Below are 19,752 nucleotides of genomic sequence, written 5' to 3'. Positions count from 1 at the left end.
TTTCCCTCTCCACTTATACCTATCACAAATAATCCCGCATTTCCTTCCGCACTCCGACCTAATACCTACAAGAATTGGCTGGTTGACGGACACTTGCAGTTTATCCACATAATGGAGAAAGGTCAACTGGCTGATCTACCACTTCTCAGACAAGCCAGACCATCGGCAGCTTTGCATGATTACCAATATTGCCAGTTTAAGCATTTCTATGGATACTTGGGTGGTACCAGTAAGTTAGGAAGACCACTTGTTCCCTTTGAAAAGATGTGCAGTAGCATCAATCCACCAAAACACATAATATCCCATATATATGATATGCTCGACAATAAGAGCGAGAGAAATCGACTGCCCTTCTTAAGAGCTTGGGAACCCGATCTAAATATTGAAATCCCAGATTCCTATAAGAAACTAATTGCTAATATTATGTTCAGCTCTAGGTGCTGCAAAATCCAAAACTTAATTACAAAATCTTAAGTAGACGGTATTACACACCCTTTAGGCTAAACAAAATTTACCCAGCAACAAGCAATACTTGTTGGAGGTGCAAAGCAGGAGTGGGTACGCTACTCCACATATTTTGAGAATGCCCTAATCTCACAGGTTACTGGCCATTAATTTTACAAGCCTGCTTCCAGATATTAGGAAGAAACATACCAGCTTTGCCTACTCGATCCCTATTGTTCTGGGATGCGAAAATACAGAAGGAACTCCCGATTTCACTATAGAACGACACTTACTCAACGCTGCTAAATTACTCATTCTTGGATTATGGAAATGTTCTACTCCTCCAGCCCCTAAGAACTAGAAAGAGAAAGTCAATGAGATAGCTAAATTCGAATAGCTGTCCACATTCACAGGAAAACAGCACTCTAGCTTTAGAGATACCTGGACACGCTGGTTTCTATATAGGGAAACCACCGAGTATAAGCGAGAGAAGCAACTACACGTGTGCATGCGCAATTGCGTCGCACCCCTGCAAGGGCCCGGGACGGGGGCCTGGAGACAGCAGCCACGGTGGGCCTCAGGCCCCCAGTCCGACTCTGGATGGAGAGATTGATATCCAGAGACAATTTACATTAATTTTAATGTTTTATTATTTGTGGGTTTTGAGTTATTTAGATATTTATTCAACAGCTCTCCAGTTTACAATTTCAGCAATTGTGTTGCTAGGGTGCATATTATCCTAGGCTGCCCTTCTTAAGAGCTTGGGAACCCGATCTAAATATTGAAATCCCAGATTCCTATAAGAAACGAATTGCTAATATTATGTTCAGCTCCAGGTGCTGCAAGATCCAAAACTTAATTACAAAATCTTAAGTAGATGGTATTACACACCCTTTAGGCTAAACAAAATTTACCCAGCAACAAGCATCACTTGTTGGAGGTGCAAAGCAGGAGTGGGTACGCTACTCCACATATTTTGAGAATGTCCTAATCTCACAGGTTACTGGCCATTAATTTTACAAGCCTGCTTCCAGATTTTAGGAAGAAACATACCAGCTTTGCCTACTCGATCCCTATTGTTCTGGGATGCGAAAATACAGAAGGAACTCCCGATTTCACAATAGAACAACACTTACTCAACGCTGCTAAATTACTCATTCCTGGATTATGGGAATGTTCTACTCCTCCAGCCCCTAAGTACTGGATAGAGAAAGTCAATGAGATAGCTAAATTCGAATAGCTGTCCACATTCACAGGAAAACAGCACTCTAGCTTTAGTGATACCTGGACACGCTGGTTTCTATATAGGGACACCACCAAGTATAAGCGAGAGAAGCAACTACACGTGTGTCGCACCCCTGCAAGGGCCAAGGAGGGGGGCCTGGAGACAGCAGCCACGGTGGGCCTCAGGCCCCCAGTCCGACTCTGGATGGAGAGATTGATATCCAGAGACAATTTACATTGATTTTAATGTTTTATTATTTGTGGGTTTTGAGTTATTTAGATATTTATTCAACAGCTCTCCAGTTTACAATTTCAGCAATTGTGTTGCTAGGGTGCATATTATCCTAGCAACCATGCATTGATAAAATAAAAAAATGGGATATGAATAGGAGAGGGTCTGAATAGAAAGAGGAGTAATAAAAAGTAGCAATAACAATAAAATTGTTTTTAGATGGGGTCAGTGACCTATATTTGAAAGCTGGAAAGAGCCTGAAGAAGAAGGAAAATCATTAAAAAACTAAATAATGAAGACCAATTGAAAAGTTGCTTAGAACTGGCCAGTCTATAACATACTAAAAGTTAATTAAAAGGTGAACCACGCCTTTAAAATTCGCAATGCAATTAAAGCCTAATGAAGAATATTATATTATGACATGCAAATTTTTATTTGCAAAGTTTTGCTCTTTGCAAATTTTATTACATTTCCCCCTTTGTATGTATGCATGCCTATTTTTATTTTTATAGCACTACTTATGTATGCAGCACTATTATTATTTAAGCTTATATGATTTAAAGCCAGAGAGCACGTAAATAAATTAAGAGAAAAGAGTGTCAGCTCCTTATATTTAAAAATGCGCCATCCCTGGGTTAAATCCTAAAGGGGAATTAAAACCTAAAAAAAAACTAAATACTAAAACTGTTGTATCTATATCAATTAATCAATATAAGACATGCAGAGTAACTCAGTTTAAACATTAATTGGTGCAAAGTCATCACAGCATATAATAACAAACCAAGTGCATTCCTTATGTCAACAACTCCCTCCTGACGCATTTCACCTCCTCTAAAAAAGTGACCAATGGTGCAAAATGCATCAGGATGGAGTGGCTGGCATGAGAAATGCAGACAGAGGGAGGACACTGCCTTGTGGCGTGTTACGATGCACTGTTTTATTGTGAGTCACTTGGTTTGATACTATATGCTGTGATGACTTTGCACCAATAAATGTCTTATATTGATTAATTGCTGTATGATAATGGACCTATTGCACAGTACTCAATTGCAGACAGTATATATCCCCTATTGAGCATTGTATATTAATGTATTGTACAAGTTCAGATGTTTAGCAACCTTTGAAAAGTATGATGATTGCATTTGCACATTGCACTGCAGCTGTCTATCTGTGTTTCAGATCATCTCAATCTGAATGTTCACGTAATAAAGGTTTTAGATATTTTAGATTACACTGCTGCAAACTTTGTACTTATTCTAAATATTCTCTTTTAAGGTTTTCACTATTCCTAATTTATGAACATGGATGCTCAGTTGCCTTGGGCGGATGAAGTACATGATGAGGATGAAGAGGAACTGGAGGATACTGAAGCAGAGTGTTCTGGGAAGCTGCCTTCAACAGGAAATTCTGGCAACTTTCTAACAAAGAGGGGGATCACACTGAGAGTCCTGCTAAAAGATGGCCTGATAGAGGCTGGGCAGGGTGTTCTTTCTATACACTATCTGGTAAAGAATGAAATACTGTTTAAATAAAACAATGATCCATATTATTTATAATATGGCAAAGACTATCAATGCATGTTCTGCACAAAGTATATGACATGGCAGACCACACAGGTGTTTTGACCACTGCTGTCCTCTGACAGAGAAAACTATCAGTCAAAACATCTCTTTCCACTCTAAAATGAGCAGAGGTCTGTCTGTGTGAAGGTCTGCCTTTCATTTCTTTATTGTTTTACACATGGTGCTGCTTATTCAATATCCTTAGTGGTTATGAGAAGGTGGGCATTTTTGCTGCTGATATTTTCTGGTTGATGGAAATGGAGGTAAAATGTTGCATATTCCATAGGCAATGATACCAAAACATATCCTCTTTTCCCAGGGAAGAAAGTTCCAGGGTGACCTGTTAGTGGATGGAAAAATTAGATGGCAGGAGAATGGGCAGACCTTTAACTCTCCTAGTGCTTGGGCAACACACTGCAAAAGGCTTGTGAATCCTGCTAAAAAGTCAGGCTGCGGATGGGCATCAGTCAGGTACAAAGGGCAAAAACTAGACCAATACAAAACAGCATGGCTGCGCCAGAACCAAGCTCATGGACCAGCTGCCGAAGCAGTGAGTTCAATTTTCAGACTTTAAAAACCCTTGCCTCTGTGTCCTTTTTTTTTATTTTTTATTTTTTTATAAATGATACACCTATTAAACAGCAGAGCCCACTAAGTGAAGGAGAGGAGGAGGATCTTATTGAGGATGAGGAGGAAGAGGAAGAAGCTAGAGACGGAAAGTCAAGTAACCTGGAGCAAGCAGAATATAACAAAATCCAGTGCAAGGAAGGAACAGATAAAGGTAGGTGCAACCCTAATCTCTGTATAGATTAGATATAACAATAGAGACTAATAAAGTAAACACATAATTAAATGTAGTACAAAAAGTACTCAAAGTTGTGATATAATGGTACTGAAATTGAAAGTTGTCAAATGTGTGGTTATATCTATAATTTTACTGGTCTTACATTTGAATAAGAAGAAATTCCACATTGCCCTGTCTTTTCACTAGATGGCACCAGTGCAGTTACCCATATTAACTAATGATTTTAATTTTGTTACTTAGTAGTAGAATGCTCCAGATAATGGTTTACATAGTAACATAATAACATAGTAAGTAAGGTTGAAAAAAGACACACGTCCATCAAGTTCAACCTTTATATATATATATATATATATATATATATATATATATATATATATATATATATATATATATATATATATCTGCCTAACTGCCAGTTGATCCAGAGGAAGGCAAAAAAACCCATCTGAAGCCTCACCAATTTGCCTCAGAGGGGGAAAAAATTCCTTCCTGACTCCAAAATGGCAATCAGACTAGTCCCTGGATCAACTTGTACTATGAGCTATCTACCATAACCCTGTATTCTCTCACTTGCTATAAAGCCACTCAACTCCTTCTTAAAGCTATATAATGTATCAGCCAGTACTACTGATTCAGGGAGGGAATTCCACATCTTCACAGCTCTCACTGTAAAAAAAACCCTTGCGAATATTTAGGCGGAACCTCTTTTCTTCTAATCGGAATGTGTGACCCCGTGTCAGCTGGAAAGACCTACTGGTAAATAAAGCATTCAAGATTATTATATGATCCCCTTATATATTTATACATAGTTATCATATCACCCCTTAAACGTCTCTTCTGCAGCGTGAACATCCCCAATTTGGCCAGTCTTTCCTCATAGCTAAGATTTTCCATACCTTTCACCAGCTTAGTTGCCCTTCTCTGTACCCTCTCTAATACAATAATGTCCTGTTTGAGTGATGGAGACCAAAACTGAAGAGCATATTCTAGATGGGGCCTTACAAGTGCTCTATACAGTGGAAGACTGACCCCCTCCTCCCGTGACTCTATGCCCCTTTTAATACAGCTCAAGACCTTATTTGCCCTTGATGCTGCTGACTGGCATTGCTTGCTACAGCCAAGTTTATCTTCTACAAGGACTCCAAGGTCCTTTTCCATAATGGATTTGCCTAATGCAGTCCCATTAAGGGTATAAGTGGCTTGGATATTTTTACATCCCAGGTGCATGACTTTACATTTATCAACATTGAATCTCATTTGCCACTTAGCTGCCCAGATTGCCAGTTTGTCAAGATCGTGTTGCAAGGATGCCACATCCTGGATGGAATTAATTGGGCTGGATAGTTTTGTGTCATCTGCAAACACTGATACATTACTTACAATACCCTCCCCTAAGTCATTCATGAACAAGTTAAATAAAATTGGACCTAATACCGAGCCCTGGGGGACCCCACTAAGAACCCTACTCCAAGTAGAGAATGTACCATTAACAACCACCCTCTGTACCTGATCCTGTAGCCAGTTTCCTATCCATGTGCAAATGACTTCATTAAGCCCAACAGACCTTAGTTTAGAAAGCAGTCGTTTGTGGGGCACAGTATCAAACGCTTTGGCAAAATCCAAATAGATCACATCTACTGCCCCCCAACTGTCCAGCATCTTACTTACCTCATCATAAAAAGCAATCAAATTTGTCTGACATGACCTATCCTTCATAAAGCCATGCTGATTGCTGCTCATAATGCCATTCACTAAGAAAATTTTTTTAATAATATCCCTTAACAAGCCTTCAAATAATTTGCCCACCACAGATGTCAAGCTTACTGGCCTATAATTGCCAGGCTGAGATCGTAATCCCTTTTTAAATATTGGAATAACATCAGCTTTTCTCCAATCCATAGGCACCATACCAGATGAGTGACTGAGAAAATCAGAAATAGGGGCTGGTCTAAAACTGAACTAAGCTCTCTTAGAACTCGGGGGTGTATGCCATCAGGCCCTGGAGCCTTGTTTACATTAATTTTTATTAAAGCTTTATGAATCATATCCTGAGTCAGCCACTGACTAGATTGAGCTGAGCAGGGATGGGCGAATTTGACCCGTTTCGCTTCGCCAAAAATTCGCCACCGGCGAAATGTCGCAGACGCCCATTAAAGTCTATGGGCGTCAAAAAAATACTGTTTTGACGCGCGTCTTTTTTTTTTTTGACGCACGCTGCCATACGAGTCTAGGGGCGTCATTTTTTCGGCGAAACGAGGCGAAAAAATTCGCCCATCCCTAGAGCTGAGACATTAGTGCAGCTATAAAGTGAGCCTGGGAACTCAGACTCCTCTATTGTATATACTGAAGAAAAGGACTGATTTAACACATTTGCCTTTTCTGTATCTGTTACAACCATACTGGTACCATTATTTGGTGGAGCAACACTCTCAACCTGCATCTTTTTACTATTAATATATTTAAAAAACTTTTTAGGGTTAGTTTTCACCTCCATCGCAATTAACTCTTCATTTCCTTTCTTTGCCTTTCCGGATTGCTGATTTACAACATTTATTACAGTGTTTATATTCATTAAATACAGCTTCTGTCCCAACAGATTTGTAGTTTTTAAATGCCTTTCTCTTCTTTCCTATTAACTTCTTTACTTCTGTATTAAGCCACATAGGATGATTTTTAGAGCTTCTATATTTACTCCTTAAGGGAACAAATTGAGAACAGTAATGATTTAATATCATTTTAAATGACAACCATTTCTGTTCTGTGTTTTTAGCTGAAAACGTAATGCCCCAATCAATAATCTGTAGGGCAGCCCTTAAGGCACTAAAATTAGCTTTTGCAAAATTCATGGTTTTGGTTGTCCCAGTCAATATTTGTTTTTTGCACCAGACATTAAATTATATAACATTATGGTCACTATTACCCAGGGGTTCAGTGACTTGCACATTTGCTATAAGTTATGGGTCATTTGAGATCACTAAATCCAGAATAGCATTTTTTCTGGTTGGCTCCTCAACAACCTGTGCCATAAAATTGTCATCCAACAAGTTTCTAAATTTGTTCCCATTAACTGATCTGCAGTACTGTTGCTCCAGTCAATTTCTGGGTAATTAAAATCCCCCATTATCATTACTTTACCCAAACTAGCATTACTGCCTTTTATTGCTGGAGTCCTGGGGTCCTGGGTTCAGATTTTGGTATGGAATTTATATACTTTTGCCATATCATTTTCAGTTTCCAACAGATATTGTGATTTTCTCCAAGAGCATACAGGCAGATTAAAGGAATTCTGTCATGATTTTTTCTTGTGTAGTTTTTATTTCTAAATTATACCATTTACATTACAACTAATTCACTCTACTAATTCAGGTTATTCCTAAACTGACAAATTAATTTTTTAAGATGTAGTATTGGTGTGTAGGCAGCCATCTCAGGTCATAGTGCCTGATCCTGTGCTTTCAGAAAGAACCAGCACTTCACAATGAAGCTGCTTTCAGATGTTTCTCATGCTCAATTCAACTGTTTTTGAGTTCAATTCTTATATGTACCACTAGGTAGCATGTGAGTATTTTTGAGCAATGCAGGTGTCAGGGAACTGTTATCTTGTTAAAGTCCCATTGTTCTGGAGGGTCTGATATCACTTCAATTTGCAGTCCAACAATAAAGAGTGACTGAAGTCTATCAGAGCATAAATTGCATGACTGAGGGCACATGGGAAAGTAATATGTCTAGCCCCATGTCAGATTTGTTTTGGAAAAAACCCAGAATCACTTTAATAGTATGTTGACCCTATTGCATGTTTGTAAATGTGTGCATGGTTGGGACTATTGTGTAATACATTATATAAATAAAGCTCAGTAATAGTAATTTGTTAATTGGTTGCTGTGGGTAACTACTAGTACAGTTTAGCATTGAAAATGTGCCCAAAAGAATAGAGAAAAGGCAAACTAAAACCTTTAACAAGGACAATTAAAAGACCAGTAACAGAATTTTTTTTTTTTTTTAAATTTGTTTCACTTAACGAAAAAAAAAACCCCAAGGCAGTTTTAACTTTCAATTTGCAAAGTCTTTATTAAGAAATTACTTACCGATTCTCTGCTTGAGCTCCTCTTCAGAAACGGAGACAGGGCGACGAACCATCGTGCGGTGCTTGATTTCTCCTCCCTGCCTTCTATAGGAGATAGCCAGGGAGGAGAGATTGAGCGCCGCACGATGGATCGTCGTCCTCCTGCTGTTTCTGAAGAGGGGCACTAGCAGAGAATCGGTAAGTAATTTCTTAATAAAGACTTTGCGAATTGAAAGTTAAAACTGCCATGGTGTTTTTTTTTTCGTTAAGTAGAAACTAATTTTTTTTAAAAAAAAAAATTTATGTTACTGGTCCTTTAAGTTCATGAGGTGGCATCTTTCAGAAATCAAATGGTCTCAAAGGGCGAGTGGTCTTGGTCAGAAAGCGAAGCGCGCATGCTATTATTGGTATGGTTTTTATACAAACTTGATATAATTATCAAGCGCTGAGGTAAAAAACAGAGGTCCTGTAGATGCTTGTGTTTTATTCTAAAAATTATTTAGCAGCCTTATGTAGTGAATATTGTCCAAACCTTACGTTTTCATTTTTTCTACCTTTGTTTCCAAGGTACCTTGAGTTTATGGTTTTATTGGTTAAATAGCTCTCTCTTGAGTATTAGGGAAGGTAATTAATGAGACCACAGCCCTTGGTGTCCTGCCATTCTTCCTAGATAGTAAAAACAAGACCTAGCTCTCGATAGTTCTCTTGATATATCTCCAACTTCTGTAATTTGATTTTTCCAAACTTTACTTTTTATAATCTATTTTATTTATTTTCCAGCCAAAAAAGAAAACAAACATAAAATGTTGTATCATTTTTAAGCACTACTAGACAATCAAGGGGGTGAGAAATGTTAGCATGGGAGGTAAAAGAAAAAAAAATTTCTGCCAATACTTTCTCATATGAATCCAGATATTTTGACGGTTGTCAATTCGATTTAAAATATATCTTCTAGGGTGTTCAGATTTCCATATGTTTATTTACTTTATCTGCCAATAAAGATGTTGTCAATTAGATTTCTCAGTCAGCACCTATGCCTCCCAATTCTTAGGATCTGATGCAGGTCCAACGGTTTCCACCATGTGTCCGTTTACTCACAATTTGCAGATATCGACAGCACCAGCCATAGATCGCTTTGTTTAAAATGCCTTTATTGAGACATGGGTTTCTGACCCCAATACACTTGGCAACGTTTCAGACCGCCATCGGTCTTTTATCAAGCTTGATAAAAGACCGATGGCGGTCTGAAACGTTGCCAAGTGTATTGGGGTCAGAAACCCATGTCTCAATAAAGATGTTGTGTCATATTAATTCTTTCAACTACTCCATGGGTGGTGATAGAAGTTTGTAGCTATTACTTAGCCAAATTAATTCTTGCCACAGCTAAAAGTTTATTTTGAGTCTTAGTTAGCTCTTTAGTGGGGAGGGCTAGTAATGCAAAGTGGATATCAAGAGTGATAGGTTTATTGAAAACATCTTGTCATCTGGAACATATCCTTCCAATACATAACAGCCACGGGGCATGAACAACAAGGGGGTTATTTACTAAACTCTGAATGCAAAAATCAAGAAATATTTGTGATTTTTTTTTTTACCACGATCGCACACTCAAGAAGCCTCCATCAAGTGAGAGTGCTGTATAGACAACATGACAGGCAAAGCCACAAGACTGAGCCGCAGCAAGCAGGATGAAGAGCCGCGGGTTGTCTACCCCTGGTATAGTGAGTAAGAAGGGGTGGATTTTCCTCTGGCTTCTGGTTGCTGGATGTTTTCAGTGAGCCAAGGTATACCAAGGCCCAGTAAAGCCAAGTTGCCCTAGAGGAACCAGTACCTCTAGAGAGAGAGAAATCGGGGAGCAGGGACCCTGTGGATGAGACTAGTTAGTGACAGGGTTACTATCTGTTATAGACTCTCTAGGAAAGTAAGGTAGTGAGAGAAGATAAAAAGAGCAGCTTTGTGCTCCAACAAGCAGGTGTAGCAGGGAGTAGCTTTCCTAGGCTGTAAAATTTGCCTACAGTGAAGGGACCACAACGGATAGGGTGTCAGGCTTTAGGTTCTCCTCCCTGACCACTCCACTGAATGGGCTTCAGACCACATGTGAGGTATTTCTGCCTGGAGGTAATCTGTACTGCCTTGACTACATCCTCAGGGGATTCATATACAGTTGGCTCTGATGTACTGTTAGGGTTGCCACCTTTTCTAAAAAAAAATTACCGGATGGTGGGGTGGGCGGGAACAAAAGGGGCGATCCTGTGATTCAAAAGGAGGTGGAGCCATGCACAGTGATGCAAAAAAAAGGGGCGGGGCAACAAGCGCAATGGCCAGAAGCCTGAAAAAGGGTAAATTCATGAGCGAATTGGGGGTGGGCCAAGGGCTTTTTTTAAGGGTATTACAAATTACCGGTAACTACATTGCCGGTAAATTTGTAATACCAGCCCTAACCTTGGCAGGTGTTTTACCACCTAGGCAGGTAAAATACTGGCCGGGTGGCAACCCTATGTACTGTCTTAGCCTGTGAATATATTCTGCAAATGTTTGTATGCAATGTAAGTAACCCTGTAGATCAATTGTCTCTGACAAATAAACTACGCTGTTCTATTTGATTTGCCTCCTGCCACCCTTTTCTTTATTCAGTTTCTGCACAGTAGCCTGTGGGAGTTGTAGTTGCACTACCCCACTTTTCCATTTCTTCCACTTTGCGAAGGCCCAGTCTCAAGTGTTAGAGTCAAATGTAACCCATGCTCTAGTATACTAGCTGGTTGTTAACCCCGTTGGTCTAAGTAGCCCAAAATCGTATTACATTAGTTAGCCCTGAAGTGCTTTCTTTGTATTGTGGCTGCCCTTTAAAGGGATACTATAATATCTGCTTGACTCCCCACATTTTTCATACTTGCTGTTACACAAGATACCTTGTTTACACATTTTAAAACAAATCTGGTTTTGTTTTCTCTGCATTTGCTTTTTTTAGTCTTCATAATTTAATAAATGTTTGATAGCCTAGAATGTTAGAAACAATGTGGCTCAAATGATGTGGTTCAAATATCTGTAACAAAATACAGTTAAAAGTTATATAGAAGAGAATGACGTTTATTATTATATCAAGCGCAGAATAAACAACATTATCATATCATTTTCTCCTTTATCATTTTACTGGCTATAAATTGCTTTATCACTATGATTTGTCATATTATTACATATTATTGCATTAATAGCGAATTAAATACAATTATGTATGTCATAATCATCAATCTCTAGGTTAACTTTATCACAGCCTTTCCAGTTTTAGCTAACTATGCTTTTTATTGTTATATATTAGCAAGTTGTCTTTTTATTATCATGTGCTTATCACAAGATGTGATTTGCTGACAATAGTTACTAATCATTTTAATCACAGATGTAGTTTGAATTAGTATTAATATAATGGAAATTAATGATTGCTTATCAATAGCATGCTTACCAGTAGCTACCAAGGCCTGACCCTTACACGTGACAACACTGCTACATTTGAGTTATAGGAATAAGATATAGATACAATGTACATGAGTAACAAGAAATTAACTACAGTAGTTACTCCAGCAGAGGATTTTGCTGCATGATGATGTATTATAAAATATCAGTGGCGTAACTTCGGATGCCAGGGCCCCCCTGCAAAAAAAATTTCAGGGCCCCCTCTGCACATATATAATAGTGGGAGAATTTCATGTATAATACCCCCAGAACTCATAGAAGGATGGTACAATGGCAATTCCATGTATAAATACCCTCAGATGGCACAATTGCAAATTTGCACATTAAGGCAAGGAAAGGGGTTAAAGGACCACAAGGCAGTGCAATAAATGTGATTTGTATCCTTACCGCCCTACATTCTTTCTATGCTGATAGTCTGGTAGAAGGGGGAGGAGGGGGGAATCTGCAGGGAACGACCATCTGTCCTGCCTGTCTGGCTTGCTTCCCTCCACATGTTATTGAACTACAACTCCCAGCACCAACACCCGGAGAGCTACAACCTTGGCCCAGGGCTAGTGGGGAGAGAAAAGAACCTGCTCCTGGAACTTTAATGTCAGGCCGATGGTAAAACAGAGTGAGTTTATTGTCTGGGCACTGTGTAAATAGAGTGGGAAAAGGGGCATGAGTGTGGGCACAGCTGGCATCACACACACACAGCAGCAAATGTACCAATCACTCACACACACAGAAACAAACACACACACAAACAGAGAAACACACACACACTCAGACTGTAATTGACACACATAGTAAAGCTTGCCTGGCTGCATAGCATCCGATCCGACCTGCTCCCTAAATCCACCCCGCCCCCCAGGTTTCAGCTCGAACAGTCAGATTGAAGCAGCTGCACTGTACACTCTGCAGGTTCCGCCCCCAGAGTGACGTGGAGTTTAGAAACTCTTTTTTTTCCCCCAAGCTGCTCAGGATGTCGGCCTATAAGGGACAGAGGGTTGAGCTGTAAAGCTGTAAATCTGACGGTTGAGACGGAGGTATGCGGGTATCCGCATACTACTGAGGAAGCAGGCCCCGTCCGGGCCCCCTGTACTCCCGGGCCCCCCAGCGGCTGCGGGGTCTGCTTCCTCGGTAGTTACGCCACTGTAAAATATGTATGACTTTGTTCTTATAATTTAATCCCTAATTTACTTTCACAGCTCACCGATGTGGACAGGAGGAAATCAGAGTTCCTGTGAAATACTCCACACTGGGAAGTAGGGATTCTGCAAGGTAAACAACAACTAACTAACAAATGTAGGACCAATGATTAATATTCAGTGGAACTGTTGCTGGCCCAATATTGAGTAATCTTGTAATACACAGGCATGCCAGTCTTGACATAGCTTGACATTACTGTGGTGTTTATACAATGGCCTGTAGGTGTCACTGTGCACATGAGTTGTGTTGTGCATGCACAGTACTTTCTATACAGCTTGGGGTGTTAGAGTGAAGCTACTGTTGAAGTGTAATGGCTGCATGAACTTGCTAATAAAGCACTGTTATACTCTATTCATACTCGGCTACCAAGACATAACAATTACCTACCTCTATTGTTTGTGGTTGTTTTAGGGATCCTCACACCTTGGTTGAATTGACTTCCTTTATGACACTGAACAAATTTCAGCCATTTCATGTGTCTGTCTCAAGTAATGCTCTGCTGTTGCTGGTTAGTATATTATTATTGTTATAATGAACGAATATTTATAACATGTCAATGTATTCTGCAGTGCTGTAGAATACACAGATAAATATAATGAACATACAGAATTGCATACAAATCTAAACAATAACCGATACAAGAGGTAAATAGGGCCCTACTCAAACAAGCATAGATACAATGATTTCTCTGTAATGGGAAAGTTGAATTTTTCAATCATCCACATTGAGTTTCAGTCTGAGTTTGCTTTTACTTCTTCCTGTAGGACTTTCATAGTCACCTAACACGCAGTGAGGTAGTAGGATATCTCGGGGGACGCTGGGACACAAACAGCCAGTGTAAGAGTTACATGATTTAATTGTAATTTGTAAGAATGGAGCTCTATTAAATTTGTTATCATCATTTGTACCTATTTTAAGTATTTGGTTTTGCAAGATATAATTTTATGATCTGTTAATAGTGCTGAGTGTGCTCCGGGCATTCCCATGTCGTGCACGATTGAGAGACACGGAATCTGCTGCTGCCATTGAGGAGGAGGTAATTCTTGGGTTGAAGGTGAAATGAGAAAGGAAATGAACTCTAGAAGTTTAAAATGCAATAATATAGCATATTAAACTGCTAAAATTGAATTACAAATAAAATAGTTCTACTGCCTACTTTACTCCAGGCTTCCTTTTTCAAGTTTTCCTTCTTTCAGACCACACATTTTTACCACCAGATATACCAGAGCTTGTTCCTAAGGGGTCTCTCCCTGGTTGGCTGGTATCACAGTCATCCCCAGAGTCCATCACTGCCATCCCTGCAGGACATAGAGACACAGATGGATTATCAGCTCAAATTGCAGGGCACAGAGAACAGTTTCCAGCCCTGTATTGGGGTGATCTGTGGTGAGTTATATTTTACAATCTCCCCACACTGTAATAATAAAATCTGTGCTATGACTGTGCTATGGTATTTTATTTGCACACATATTTACTATTTCTTGTTTCAGGGCCTTACTTCCAATTGAATGAAGAAGCAGAATCCTCTATATGTCCCTTCTGGGTCATGCCTCCTGCAGAGGTAAGATGTTTATAAAGGGGTCATTTTTGGTTGGAAAGGAGTGAAATATAATATGTAGTGCTTTTCCATCACTCTCTCAAAATTTATAGCATCGCCCAAATGATTATGGTATCCCAATGGATGTTGAAGTTACATATACACAGGACAGTTTCTTGACCAATGACATCTTGCATCAGATGGTAAGAAATATTTTTATACGCATGTGCACATTTTAAAGATGTCTCCTTCTTTGTCACATTATTTTTTCTAGCGTATTGCCAGGGTTGCCAGACTTCCTACCTATCTTCTCTATTAGTAACATTGCTAGTGAGGCGGCAACACCAAATTTAACAGTGTAATCTTCTGAAATCAATGTTATGGTTTTATCATTTAAGCCTGTTGCATAAGGCACCCCTTCTGTAATTTATAGAGATATTTATAGAGATCTGTTTGACGTTTATAAAGTACTCTGTTTAGCTATTCCACTTATCTTTTCCATACAAACTAAGAACTTACAAATCCCGCTCTCACTTAGTCTATCTTTCCTTTCTATTGCTGGCAGCTGGGGACATTTGCCCAAACCCTGGCCCTTACCCTATCCCAGTTATATCACGGCCACGAGCTCCTTCTCTCCGGAGCAAATTCAAACAGTACAGAACTCTTACTCCTATACCCAAAAACCCAATTAATCTTTCCTGTGCTCTCTGGAATGCCAGATCTGTCTGCAACAAGCTCACCGCTATACACGACCATTTCATTGCAAATTCCTTTAACCTACTCGCACTTACTGAAACCTGGCTTCAGGGGTGCTTCGCCAATGAGGCGAGTTGAGGCTGTCGCCTCAGGCGGCAGGGCCGCACTAGGCACCAGGGGCAGCAAAAATGCTGTTCCTGGTACTTTAAGAGCGAATTTCCGGGGGAGGGGGCAGCAGCAACTGCTGCTGCCTCAGGCGGCAGAGAGGCCAGGATTGCCCCTGCCTGGCTTTCTCCTACCGACACTGCCTCACTTGCTGCCCTGTCCTATGGGGCCTACACCTTACTCATACTCCCAGACCTGGTAACAGACCTGGAGGTGGGGTAGGTTTGCTTCTCTCTCCCCGCTGTACTTTTAAAGTTTATCCACCTGTTCCCTCTCTATCATTCTCCTCATTTGAGGCTCACTGCATTAGGCTCTTTTCTTCTGTTTCACTCTGCATTGACCACCATGACCAACTGCACAATTTCTGGACAACTTTGCTGCCTGGCTTCCTTACTTTCTTTCATCTAACATCCCATCCATCATATTAGGTGACTTTAATATACCTGTTAACAACATTAACAACTCTTCTGTCTCTAAACTTCTTTCACTAACCTCCACACTAGGCTTATCTTTGTGCTCAGACTCCCCCTCTCACTCCAATGGTAATGCTCTGGATCTCATATTTACCAGACTCTGTTCAACCACCAATTTTACTAACTCACCATTTCCCCTCTCTGATCACAATATGCTCACATTTCAACTCTCACTAACTCCTCACCCCCTGCTGTTCCCCAAACATGTACTTACTGTGACTTGCAAGCTATAGACGTGTCACATCTCTCTTCTTCCTTTTACTCTCTTCACTCTAATATCTCAGCCATCTCATGTCCTAATACGGCTACCTCTGTCTACTATAGTACTCTCCCCACTGCCCTAAATGAGGTTGCTCCTATAAAAACTAAATGTTTTAGACCCAAACCACTTCAACTTTGGCATACTGTTCATACAAAAGTGCTCCAAAGACACTCACGTGCGCAAATCCCGTTCAGAACCAGACTTTTGGAGCTACAAATCTGCCCTGCGCTCCTATAACACCAGCCTCTTCCAAGCCAAACAAACATACTTTACTTCACTCATTAACTCCCTTTCTAAAAAACCAGCACAACTTTTCTCCACCTTTAACACTCTCCTTTCCCCTTCTCCACCCCCTCCATGCACATCTGTCTCTGCTCAAGATATTGCTGAGCACTTCAAAAACAAAATTGACACTATCAGAAGGGACATTACACTACTCAACCCCCCTAGACTTCCACCACCCTCCCTCTAGACTTCCACCACCCTCCCTCCACACTCCCGAGTCTCTCCTGTGCTCCTTCACCCCTGTCACTGATGAGGAAGTCTCAAAGCTTTTGGCCTCTTCTCACCTTACCACCTGCCCGCTTGATCCAATTCCCTCAAAACTTCTCCGCAATACCAATCCTTGTCTAATCAAAGCCTTAACTCACCTATTTAATCTTTCGCTCTCAACTGGACTGTTTCCTTCTCTACTAAAACATGCTCTTGTCACCCCCATTCTGAAAAAACCCTCTCTTGATCCCTCCAATCTTGACAACCTCCGACCTATCTCTCTGCTACCTTTCATCTCTAAACTACTTGAGCGCCTAGTCTACAACCGACTAACCTCATTCCTCTCTGACAATAACCTGCTGGACCCCCTACAATCTGGTTTTAAGCCACAACACTCCACAGAAACTGCCCTGACTCGACTAACTGATGACCTTTTAACCGCAAAAGCCAACAATCATTTCTCACTACTAATACTGCTTGATCTCTCAGCCGCATTTGACACCGCATAGATCACCCTCTCCTCCTCCAGTCCCTCCATTCGATTGGCCTTCGTGACACAGCCCTGTCCTGGTTCTCTTTTTACATCACCAATCGTTCCTTCAGTGTCTCCTACAATGGAGTATCATCTTCTCCCCTACCTCTTTCTGTTGGAGTTCCTCAAGGCTCTGTCCTGGGACCATTACTATTCTCCCTTTATACTTCCGCCCTTGGCAAATTAATCAACTCGTATGGTTTCCACTACCACCTCTATGCTGACGATACTCAGATCTATCTCTCATCTCCTGATCTCAACCCAGAACTCCTAACTCACATCTCCTCCTGCCTGTCCGCTATCTCTCCCTGGATGTCGCAACGATACCTTTAATTAAACCTCTCTAAAACTGAAATGGTTCTCTTTTCTCCAACTAACACCAGTAACATCCCGGTAGTATCCATCATAGTTAACGATTCCACTATCACCCCCTCTCCCCAGGCCCAGTGCCTTGGGATTATCCTAGATTCTGCCCTGTCATTCACTCCTCATATCCAGTCACTTATTATATCATGTCACTTCCACCTAAGGAACATATCCAAAATACGATCATTTATCACCCGAGATGCTGCCAAAATTCTTATTCACTCTCTCATCATATCGCGTCTAGACTACTGTAACTCTCTTTTAATTGGCCTTCCCCTCCAGAGACTGTCACCTCTCCATAATGAACACTGCTGCGAGGCTCATATACCTCAGCAACCGCTCCTCGGCCTTGCCATTCTGTCAATCCCTGCACTGGCTTCCGTTACCTTTCAGAATCAAATTCAAATGAATGACACTGGCTTTCAAGGCACTTCATAACTCTGCCCCACCCTACATCTCTGAACTCATCTCTATATACTCACCCAACCACTTACTATGCTCCTCTACTGACCTGCTACTCAACTCTCCTCTCATTACTTCCTCACATGCTCGCATTCAAGACTTTGCAAGGGCTGCACCCCTCCTCTGGAACTCTCTCCCACGGTCTGTTCGACTTTCTCCCAACCTTTCTGCTTTCAAGAAATCTCTTAAAACACACTTCTTTCGAGAAGCCTACTCTCACTCTGCTTAACTACCAAACGCAACACCGCATACAGTACCACATTTCTCACCCACTTAATTCGATCTTGCCCACTCCCACACCTTGTGTATTACTCCCTTCCCTTTAGAGTGTATGCTCTTTTGCATAGGGCCTTCCTCACCTTTTGTACCTGTATTGATTGTGATGTATGTAACTCCATATGTTCTATGTATAGAATTCATGTGATTTAGTTGTATAATCACATTTACATTACAGTGCTACGCAATATGTTGGCGCTTTATAAATACATGTTAATAATAATAATAATAATAATAATATTAGAAATCACTGAGGAGTGACCATATAAAAGCATGAGGCTGCAATGTATTTATCCTGTCTACCCAATATTTGCATGGTACACATGGGAAAAACAATACATTTACTGCATTAAGGATTGAAAAATAAATGTTGCACACATTATGCACATTGAATGTAAGATAATAGCCAGAATCTTTAAAACAAATATACACATGACAACACTAACCTTTAAAAAAGACATATGAAATATAAATGAAAAATACATGTTAAAATGTATGAAATGTTAGTACAAACCCTTTTAAGTCTTGAACTTTGGAAACCATTTACTCTACGCAGCCCTATTTAGGTATATTTTGGTATGTTGCCATTTTCAGGAGAACGTTGGCATATCTTTAGTACAGAAATGCACTTCTCTGGTTTTGTTTTGTGTTAAAAATGTTCTATTATGTTCCGTTATAATAGGTGATACATATATTAATGGAGATCTAATCAAAGTATTAAAATGTAACTAACCTAATATTTCCACGACTTACAAAATTATCATTAGGAATAAATATACCAATGACTTCACTCATCTGGCCCACAAGAAGTTATTCATCCTCCTATAGGGACAGATGAAATTTGACTTACCATAATTTGTTTTGTCTCAAATCCATACAGCAGTACATATGGAGTTAAATCTGTCTCCTGCCTGATAGAAAGAGTGAGAATTAACAACATTATAAAACTCCTGCTCCCCTCTTCATAATGCATATTATAAGAAGCCTGCTTCCTGAAAAGCATCAATGTCCATTCTGTAGCATTTTGAGAAGGTGAGAGGGATTGACCAGTTGGCAGCTTTAAAGCAGAAGGAAACCTAATCGGCGCAAAAACCCTCCCCCCTCTCATGTGTTGCCCACCCTCCCTCCTCCCCCCTGGCCTACCCGTCCCGCTGGGCAAATGCCCCTAATTTGTTACTTACCCTTCTGCGTAGGTCCAGTCCACGGAGTTCACAGGCACCATCTTCTTCCACGCGGTCTTCTTCCTGCTTTGACCGGCGTTTTGGCACATGCGCAGTAGGAGCATTTCGCCGGTACGGATCTACTGCGCATGCGCCAAAAGTCACGAAGTTTTCTGATTTCTTTTCATGACGTTTGGCGCATGTGCAGTAGATCGTAGGGAGGGTCTGATGTGGGTGGGGGGTATTTAGGTTCATCTGGCATTTGAAACATTCACATCTTGATGAGGGTCCCTTGAGGTACCGAAACGCGTAGATGTTTATATGATTCAGGACTTCTAACAA

General features: G+C 40.4%; 1 protein-coding gene across 2 annotated transcripts in view; it reads left to right on the top strand.

The window, feature by feature from the left end:
• mpnd.S (MPN domain containing S homeolog) overlaps positions 1–19,752 on the top strand; it is a 36,686-nt gene that overhangs the window by 9,679 nt on the left and 7,255 nt on the right. The window contains exons 2-11 of one of the 2 annotated variants that reach the window (XM_041579847.1): positions 3,176–3,405; positions 3,782–4,012; positions 4,108–4,243; positions 12,989–13,061; positions 13,401–13,497; positions 13,754–13,826; positions 13,949–14,025; positions 14,207–14,375; positions 14,480–14,550; positions 14,640–14,729. In XM_041579847.1, coding sequence (XP_041435781.1) covers positions 3,196–3,405; positions 3,782–4,012; positions 4,108–4,243; positions 12,989–13,061; positions 13,401–13,497; positions 13,754–13,826; positions 13,949–14,025; positions 14,207–14,375; positions 14,480–14,550; positions 14,640–14,729 — 1,227 coding nt within the window. In that variant the 5' untranslated portion in view covers positions 3,176–3,195. Of the gene's footprint in view, positions 1–3,175; positions 3,406–3,781; positions 4,013–4,104; positions 4,244–12,988; positions 13,062–13,400; positions 13,498–13,753; positions 13,827–13,948; positions 14,026–14,206; positions 14,376–14,479; positions 14,551–14,639; positions 14,730–19,752 lie in introns of both variants that reach the window. The other variant, XM_018243536.2, reaches the window with a different exon arrangement.

The sequence above is a fragment of the Xenopus laevis genome, chromosome 1S (assembly GCF_017654675.1).
Source record: "Xenopus laevis strain J_2021 chromosome 1S, Xenopus_laevis_v10.1, whole genome shotgun sequence".
Taxonomy (NCBI): domain Eukaryota; kingdom Metazoa; phylum Chordata; class Amphibia; order Anura; family Pipidae; genus Xenopus; species Xenopus laevis.
Note: the sequence above shows the minus strand (reverse complement) of the source record. Positions and strands in the feature narration are given on the sequence as shown.